This window comes from Cynoglossus semilaevis, chromosome 20 (assembly GCF_000523025.1).
Source record: "Cynoglossus semilaevis isolate Cse_v1.0 chromosome 20, Cse_v1.0, whole genome shotgun sequence".
In the NCBI taxonomy this organism is placed as follows: Eukaryota; Metazoa; Chordata; class Actinopteri; order Pleuronectiformes; family Cynoglossidae; genus Cynoglossus; species Cynoglossus semilaevis.
The window spans coordinates 5289490-5299401 of record NC_024326.1 but is presented as its reverse complement, the minus strand read 5'-3'; the positions used below and the strand labels follow the sequence as shown (position 1 = coordinate 5299401).

The window sequence follows — 9912 nt, the reverse complement described above, 5'->3', positions numbered from 1 at the left end:
GCCAGCAGAAGGAGGCCCATGTCCAACATCTCAAATCTGCACTGCACTTACTGCATCTTAAATCCACCTACTGAAACTGCTCTAACCCATGCGCACTCTTATCAGGAGCACATTATTAAAAAAAAAAAAAAAAGATAAAAAAAAAAAAATCATACAAAAGCTTACAAAGCTTTCACTTCAGGTATCATTCAAGTGGTAGTGACAAACACTTAAGCTAAAATAGTGCTTTAAAAAAAAAAAACTCAGTCAATATTTATACATATAAGACATATATACATACATATATATGCTTACATATATACATACATATATATGCTTACATATATACATATACACACACAACAACACACATATATATACACATATATACATACACACACGTATACATACATATATATATACTGTATATATACACATATGTATGTATATACATACAGTACATAGGTACACGGTACATACTGGTGTATTAAAACCAATCAAGATCGTATCCTTCCTGAAATCCAGGAATTTGTTTGACGTGCATCGGCGAGGGTGAGTGCACAACAGAGCTAACCTAACAACCTATGTGTCGTTCCAGTTTTCTATTTCACATCAAAGGGGAAGACAGCAGAGGAACCTTTTTTTTTCGTCTTCTAAATGTCTGGTGAGAGACAGCACAGCACAGCGCAGCACTGGATTTACGTCCGTCTGTAACCCTTTTCACCCTCGTGATTCCTTATCAACTACGAGCATTCACCCATGGTAGTGCTGGGAATAGTAGAAGAAAGAGTTACATACACAAACACACAGTCATTTTTTCCGGCATTCACTACGCCATGATGAGATGGTTGCCTCGTTCCCTGATGTCTGTGGGAGAAACAAGATCTTTTTTAACTGGAGTTGGCAGCTGTGCGGTACGTCTGCCTTTGGCCTTAAACAGGTCGGACACATAGAAAACCTGTAAAAGAGACAGGGAAAAAAATTAGGCAAATTATTAGGCACATTTTACCACCGTCGTCGTCGTCCCTCCGAAATTTCGCGAGTGAACTAGTTAGTAAACGCAGCCGATAAAAACATCGTCACGTTATGCACTATACGCGGATGATAGCTTTGTTTACGTTTTGCTGGTTGGATTACTTTGAGCTACTTTTGCTTTTTTTTTTTTTTTTGCGTCGTTTTTGCCCTTCATTATGGCTCCTAAGTGTAAGTCTCTAAGACTCTTCTGATGTTTTTATGTCCGAGATCAGGGGCTACCAACGTGCTAACCCCTGTGGACTACCTAAAATGCCCTCAACAAGAAGGTCAAAAATTGTACTTCCGACAGTTACAGATTTCTTTTTAATTACTATTGCATTGTTTGGAAAGCCTTGAAGTACCCTTGAAGTTAGCTGTAAGTCTCTAAGAGCAACTGTACGTTACTATACATATATACATATATACATATATATATATATAAATATAAATACAGGTTTAAACATGCAGCTTTGAAAGTGTCGGCTTAACATTGTGTATACAGTAAATGAATCACTTACTACACAGTACGCCACCAGGGCCCCCTGTATGAAGCCTGCCAGGACATCGGTGGGATGGTGTTTGTGGTCAGAGACACGAGACAAACCAGTGTAGAAGGACATCATGATGAGCGTGAACTGAGTCAGCGGACGCAGCAGACGGGCTCCATGCCAGGTAAAACGAGACTGCAGGTAAAACTGTTGTAAAGAGAGACAGTTATGGGTTTCAATTTTTGTTGCGTATGTAATGTACGCGTGGGATTTACGTGTAACAAAACAACCAGCGACCTACCACGAGATACAGCATTGTGTACATCGAGAACGATGCATGTCCGGAGAAGAAGGACTTCCTGAAAGACACAGGGCAGATTGTATTTTTGTCTATTTTTTTTAAATCTAAAAATAAGATGTTTTCTACGTTTAATTTAATTTAATTTTTTTTTTACCTAGCCTCTTGAACTTTACTCTCTGGCCCCTGACACTGGTAGTCAGTGATGTAGCCCAAAGAGCAGTTGATAGTAGAAAAGTCAGGTTTGCAGACGTCGAGAAAGTGCGGACGCATGCGTCCAACTGACACTTTGGCGATGTCGGTGAAGGACTGACTGATGGCACAGCCGAAGATGAAAACTCCCACCTGCTTGTACAGAGCAGATATGTAGGGGTTTCCTACAAAAGACTTGGAGCCCTCGTTCAGGAAGTAGATCCTGTAGCTTTCTCCGATGATGATCTGGAGTGGCATAAAAGAACTTGATGTCAGTAAAAAACATAAGTCAAGTTAATTGTAAGTTTATGCAAGTTACTAAGTTACAGTATGGAATCAAGTGTCTACGTTAGGGCCAACTCTCTTCCCTCCCTTCCTCCCACCTCCTCCGCACATACCGCCGTTATCCGCTACTGTTTCGTCTGTCTCGAAGGTAAGAACTCATAATTAAAACCACATGTTTTTTCCATTGTTATTAGCACTAATAATAAGAGTTTTTTAGAAGGCTGGAACGGATTAATTTTTTTTCTGTTATTTCATTTGGGAAAAAATGATTCGAGATACGAGCTCCTCGAGTTACGAGGCTCCACTGTACTATTAACAGTATTATTAAAAAACAATAACGTACCACGAGAGTTTAAATGTAAAGCTTTGAGTAGTTACTTTTTTTTTTTTTTGCAACAAAAATACCTACTTTGTAGTTAATTAGGTTTGGGCACGGTTTTCTACTTCTAAACGTGGGAGGTCGATGAGACTGTCGTCAAATGTATAGTTTTTCTGTAAATGTGTAAATAAACTACCATCTGAAAGTGGGGGGGTGGGGTAAGTGGATAGCAGTAACTCGTAACAGCTGTTCCAGCTCTAATACTACCGTCCCTATAGCTTTATAGGGTCTTTTACCCCCTCGCCAGTGGAAGAAGTGAAAAGGAATACTAAAAAGAGAGTGCGGGAGATTTACAGGGAGACGATGGAAGGATGTGAGGAAAACTAGAAGGACAGGAGGGCAGAAAGAAAGCAAAAAAGAAAAAAAAAGTGGAATGCAAACAAGTAGAGAGTGAGGAAGGTAAGATGAGAAATAATGTCTGGAATAAGGGAGGGAGGGAGTGGGGGGAGACACTGCTGGTTCTAATCAGCAGAAATGCTGAGCTAGGCATCGTGTCAGATTTTTTTTCGGTGGCCAGACTCTTTGAGGGCACATGTCGGGGGCACGGTAGTGTTTTTTTCACCACTCCCTCTCTTTGAAAGCCTCTCCAGTTCTACGAGGGATGTCTGGCTGCTCTCATGTTAGTATCTTGGTTTCATGAGACATGAAGGTTTAGATCAATCTCGGAAACTCTAAATTGTAGAGCGGGGGGGGGGGTAACCCTTTCAGGAGACTTAACAAGATGATTGAGTGTGTTGTTTCCACCAGACAGGCCTTTGGAGCCAGCTTGAAACACATCTGATGCTTTGGTTTCACGTGTAAAAAAAAAAGAAGAAATAAATCTATGGGAATGGGATGATTGTTTTGCATGTATTTCCAATTTTGCACGTTACGCTACATAAGATTTGTACAAATCAAGCGCCCTAATGATTTAATGATCCTTCTTGGTTCCGAAAAAACGCAAGGGTGCGAAAAGCGCTCCGGCAGAGGTGGTACTGTCGGAATTGTAACGTCAAGTTTTGCCAAGCAGGGTTAAAAACAAAATGTTTGGTTAGGTCTTCTTGTTTAAGCCTCCACCACATTTCTGCACCACCAATTACAGTATTTAACCCAGCGACCGTTGCGTCAACCATAATTACACAGGGCCAGAGCAGCCACTTCTCACCATAAAAACCCATGTTTATGGCCTCAAGCAGCACACACGATTCTGCTCTCCTGCGGGAGAAAATGTTGATGGCAACGACGCATCATTAAGGCAGTGTTTAATTTGATTTGAATTCGATATGATATGATTACTTTTTTTTTTAAGCAATAACTTCAATTACGATCTTCATTTAAACACATATCAACAAATGACATTATTTTTACGCCATGTAACCTACATAGTTTAATTGCTACCATTAAGGTCCATTAAGGACTCTCCCAGTGACGTCCTGGACACACTGCTCTCTTCTGGTCAGTGGTCACATGACATGAATGGATCACTTTAATTTGACATGGTCGGGTGTTGCACCATAAAAGCTAGCATGTCGCAATCTTGCAAGTTACCCTAAAAGATGTGGAAGAAAACCTGTGTAGGTATCGACATATCGGGTTAGGGTTAGCATACTCCCATCACAAGGTAATACCACAGGGAACTTTGCAAAAGATTTAAAAAAAATCCATAATATATATAATTCTCAACACTTTAGAAGTTAATACTGTTAACATCAGGAATATTTAATGGAAAACCTGAGTGCTATGCTAATGTTGCTAATATTGTCATGGTAAAGTACTTTTAGAAATACATGCTTTGGGAAGTTTCTAAGCAACAGACCATATATAAAATTGGACACGGCTAACCCTTTGCTAAGAAGGAAAGTTATCATGAGGAAAAGAGTCAGCTCTACTAAAAGAACTGGAACTCCCAGGATATTACCCAGAATCCCCAGTCAGCAGCTGACTCTCCCACTCACCGTCCACTCAGAGTCTGTGGTCAACGTGACGTGACGTCTTTTTTAAATTATTCAACAGGTTGAATCAAGTCCAAGGACGTGGAGGTGAAGACTCCACACGGTGTCCACGCGGTGTCACAGCCGTCAGATCAGCTGACCGCGGTCAGTGTGTGAGTCCAGCTCATTAGCTGTTAGCATGTTTGGGCATCGACCGTGTGTGTGTGTGTGTGTGTGTGTGTGTGAGCTGATTGTCTGTCTGAGAGGAGGAGGCTGTGATTCAACTCTGCCAAGTGCCATTCAGGCAGCCGTGCTAATAGCAGGGATTGACACTGATACACACACACTTTAATTGTGTGTTGTCTTAATGAGGCACAGGGGAGGGGGGGGGGGGGAGGGGGGAAGAGGGGGGGGGTGGGGGGGGTGGGGGGGGGGGTAGGTGGAGGTGGATAGCAGAGAAAGATGGAGGTGCCTGGTTAATGATGCCCATATTACAGAGGTCGCAGGTACAAACAGGAGGTAACGAGAGCAACACCTGCGACTGGCTCAATTCATTTTGTGGCTGTTATTTGGGAATCATATCGTGATAATGACAGAATTCTGTTTTGGGTACAGGTATATGAGAAGCTGGATTTTCGTTTAAATAATTAGCATGTAAAAGATTTAGAATGTTTAGAACATTTTTGAGTTGTCTTGTCTTGTCAGACCAACCACTGGGAGAATTGAGCGAGCGTCATCAGTGTGCTTTCTCGTCTCTCTCCTGCTGCACCACACTAGGACTTACGGAGGCCGCCGGCACAGTGATGCCCACTGCTGTGAGCACGGTGTTGGTCACTGTGCTGCTCTTATAGGGCAGCCTGATGCTGTCGTCACTGCAGAAGAATCCTCTCCGGTAAGGTGGCAACGGAGACTTGTGCAAAAACACGGCAACCAGCACCACTGCATGGTTGGACACACGACGAGAGCGGATACAAACATTTCAGAAGAGAAAAGAGTAAGTAACGTCCAAAACGTGATTTTATACATCATCATTTTTACCTAAAATATTAGGTGAGGCTAAATGAACAGAATAAATGATAAAGTGTAAAGACAACCCAACGCTCTTAAAAATTAAACGTTTATCTGTGTACCTACTGGCTAGCAGGGGGCAACATTTTAACTAGCAAATAATTGTTGCGATTAGGGATGTCCGATAATAACGGCTAACCGATATTTTTGGCGGATATTAGCTTAATTATGTAGTATCGGTAAGATTTTTTTTTTTTTTTTAAATCGGTTTTTCCTCCGAGGATGAAAACCCGATAACGCAATGCCTAGGTTTCACTAAACAATGTGTGACCTAAAAATAATTTTGAATTGACAGTGAAACCATTGGTTCATTAGTACTGAGAACAGTATCGTCATTATGACACACAATGAAATGTAACCAAAACGGCTACATATATCGTTATCGGTTGATATTGGAATTAAATGTTTGGACAATATCGGCAAAAAGTTAACATCGGACATCCCTAGCTGTGATGGATGCATATCAAATATGGTCATGAGACAAAAAAAACAAAACAAAAAACAACAACATTGCCACCCAAGAAAACCCCAAAAAGACTACACTTCTGTCAGAATATTGTCTTTCCTTTCAGATGCTTTTGAGTACGCTTAAAAAGTCCCACAATTATCCTTGGTTGAAGTAACTGATCCAGTGGCTTTCACCACTCTAGGTGGCAAGGAAACAGTGTTTATCTTCAACATTAAAAACACACCGCTTATGGCCGGGAAATGACAGGCCCCTTTCCTGAATTTTTACAAACAGCAGCTGTGAATGACTTTGAAATTGGGGATAGAAGGTTATACCCAGAGATGCCTGAGACGTCTAGTAGAAGAAAAAAAAAAACAACAACATTCAAATCAGTTCAAAGGGGATATTTGACTGACTGAAGTCTAACCAACTTCAAATCAGTTCAAAAGGGATATTTGAAGTCTAACCAATATAAATGACTAGCTGCTAAGCAAACAACTCAAAAAGCTGTAATAACTAACTTTCAAAAAGTCCGAACCGAGGCAGGAAGGTGGCATGTTTCTTTTGTGTACAACCACATGTCAACACAGGCTTCGGTGGATGTTTAGCCCCTCAAAAACACCTCCATCAAACCGGCCTTTGAAGGTCCAGCTGGGTTGAGCTCAGCTAACAGGAAACGGCTCGGACATTTCATGGGAATTCCAGCTGATTGGCTAATTTCCTTTCCATTAATATCTGCTCATTACTCTTGGACTTGAAGCTTTTACAGCAATAGTTTTGTCTGATTTAAAGCTCTGTCTGTGAAGGTTCCTCAGGTATCAACTTATTGCAAAGCAGTTGACACATTGTTTGCTAGGCCGTTGGCTGGGAGGACTGTTGAAAATGCTGCTAAAAATACAATTACAGAACCAATATAATCAAGCAAGGTTTCTCGCAGCTAACTAGAACGACTTATTTCCAGGTCTGCGTTTTTAATTTTGTCCCATCATCGACTCCAGTCGTCTGCCAAAATACTGCAATATCAGCACTGCACAAGGCATCTTGGATTTTCCCCTCCTTTCCTCTTCCTGCCTTCCTACTCCCTAAAGCAACCTTGCCAAGCACAACATCAGTCAGCAATTCGGTCTGGAGTCTACATCAATTCAGAAGAAACAAACACGTCAGTGGGAGGGAGTTTTCTTTTAAGGTTTTGCAGTTTCCATTGTAAACATGAGGTGTTTCTTTTGCTACCAAGCTGTTTTGCCTAAGGATGAGGACTATTTCAGCACCTCTGAACTGGTCATATGAAAAAAATGGTGGAAAACTTATGACCTACAACTATCCCGTTAGCCTTTATCCCAGGTCGACACAGCTCCGGTTGGGTGGAAACCGGATTAAATGCACATCTCGCGGATTGAAACTATTTTTTTGAGGGCATTCGCCAAAACACCGAGTGTGACTGCGTACATAAACAGACACACTTTTTCCACTGGTGGGGATCTTTCACTGTCTGGCGTAAGTCTGAGGTAGTTGTGGTGTACACACAGTTGAAGTTGTTTTTACTCACAGCAGCCCCCATGTCTGTTTCTGCAACTTTTTTTTCCTGCAAAGAGGCTTCAAAAAAAAAATTGAAATGAATTCCAGGAAAATGTACATTTCTGCAGAGGGACATGTATCACAGGGAAAAGATATTTACGGTTCACCTTATGATTGTACATCTGTTCTGCATTAACTACCTCCACCCTTTGCAATTCAAAGTAAAGGCACGCAAATATGCAGCACAGTTAACTGGAGCTGTTCGCGAAACGTAGCTACAACCGATACCATATGTTCTGATTTCATAAGTGAAACACAAATACTTTAAACTGGTCCAGGTACATTTTAGTTGTCTAGCTACAACCGATACCATATGTTCTGAAACACAAATACTTTAAACTAGTCCAGGTACCGTTTAGTTGTTGTCTTGGGTATTTTGCTTATTTTAAGCTACTCTTGAAAATCCTTGTTTTCTGGCTGACCTTTCAAGAATGTACAATTTTTTTTGTACTAAACTTTATTAACTACGATTGGCTTTCTATAATATTTTGCAAACATCTATAAATATAGAAGAATTTTTAGTTTAGTTTTGACATTTTTAAACTCTTATCCACCACATTTACTCTACTTCTTTGTTAATTTTCCCGATGTATTTGATTATATTTTACTTTTCCCAATGACTAAAAGCAGGTTTTTGGCATTGTAATCTCTAGATGCTTAATTTTTTTCCCCCCTACTTTAAACTTTATATACGAGTCACACTCAAGGATTTTTTTTTTCTAACAGCAGACACCTGAGACTTCAACTACCCCATGTACCTTGAGACAATTTTATAAAATTGTATTTTAATCTCACAGCAGTTTCTAACGTCCTGCGGCTGATCTGAACACCACTCGCGTAAAAGACAAATTCAACAAAACGAGTAACCCCCTGCTTTTCACCGATTTTTCTCTGAGTCGCCATGACTCATGCTCACAAAATGGAAAACACAGGTGCACGTGTGGTTGATTAACAGCCCCTCTTTCAGAGCCAAACCCTTTGGCCAAGGCATAGGAAACACTATGGCCCCTTTTAGACCTGGCTTTGACATTAATATTAAGTGCCATTAACAACACATGTGAAAAGTACAGTTAGTGCAGCTGCTCACACCTGACATTAAGCTAATGGCTTTTCTGCTGTTGTTGACAAATTAGGATCAAACTGGACTTGCGTATAAAATATACAGACAAAAAACAAGTATGATTCAATAATTAGACTTAAAAAAAAAAAGACTTTCTAAGGGTTTCCTCTTAATGACTCTATAAATTCTAATGTCAGTAATAACAGATTGCATCTATGCTTGTTCAAGAATGTGTCCATAAATTCTAATGTCAGTAATAACAGATGCTTGTTCAAGAATGTGTCGACGTGTGTCCTAAAGCCGTCTGTCGATGTGGTCTTTACAATCAGATCTAAGGAGGCATTTAGAGTGCATTCAGGCCTGCACTAACGCTGCCTGCTATCTGAGATCAAAATTCTCGGGACAGCGGATGTTATGACCATGTCCAGTAAATAGTTCTACCACAAGATATACATACAACATAATTCATCATGCATTAAGTTCCTCTTCAAACTCAATCACGTACTAGTAATACCTAGGCTGGCTCAGGAGTTACAGATTATAAGATTCCAAGTAAAATATTGCTTCAAGAAGCTTAATCAAGATTTATAAACAAAGTTGTGGAGAATTTAAAGGTTTGGATCAAATGTTCAAGCATGTGGCACCTGGGAAATTATAATGAATTCCATTCTGTTCTCTTGGCGTTTGAGTGTGTTTGCTGTGTTCATTAAAAATACAAAAATGCAAAAGGTTTCCATTTGGCTTTGTTCTAACGTTGCTCTCTAGGATGAACAGTTATTGGAGGCAGTTTTTCTGCACAAATCTTCCCTGGACAGCACTGGCCGTTCCCTTTAAAAAAAAATCACAACTTCAAATCACAAAAAACACAGCTGGAACATAAGTTCACAGACACTGAAAATAACTGTCAGATAGACAGCGTAAAAACTATCGTTAAGTCATTTAACAGAGGACAGATGTTTAACACCCATGGAGATGGACAGAACTTTTTTTTAAAAAAAATACTGCAGTGTGAAAAGTTGTCTCACCTGCAAATCCAACTTTTAACCTCTCGCTCTGCAGCTGCCTAACATTACATCCACCACTGCTAATGAAACACACATTCACAGAGGTCTCACCTTACCACTTCCTTTAATTACTCCACTCGTGTGTATACACCCACATACACACACACACTCAAACACTTTTGTGCCAGATGTTGAGATCAAAACAATTCCTG

The 9912-nt window shown here is 40.4% G+C and overlaps 1 protein-coding gene across 1 annotated transcript in view; it reads right to left on the bottom strand.

Annotated features, from left to right (window-relative positions):
* Positions 1-617: 617 nt before the first annotated feature.
* Positions 618-9912, bottom strand: part of LOC103396194 (phospholipid phosphatase 3-like) — a 10614-nt gene continuing 1319 nt past the window's right edge. The window contains exons 2-6 of the mRNA XM_008334195.3: positions 5330-5484; positions 1937-2217; positions 1783-1840; positions 1512-1688; positions 618-937 (exon numbers count right to left, since the gene is read on the bottom strand). Coding sequence (XP_008332417.1) covers positions 809-937; positions 1512-1688; positions 1783-1840; positions 1937-2217; positions 5330-5484 — 800 coding nt within the window. The 3' untranslated portion in view covers positions 618-808. The remainder of the gene's footprint in view (positions 938-1511; positions 1689-1782; positions 1841-1936; positions 2218-5329; positions 5485-9912) is intronic.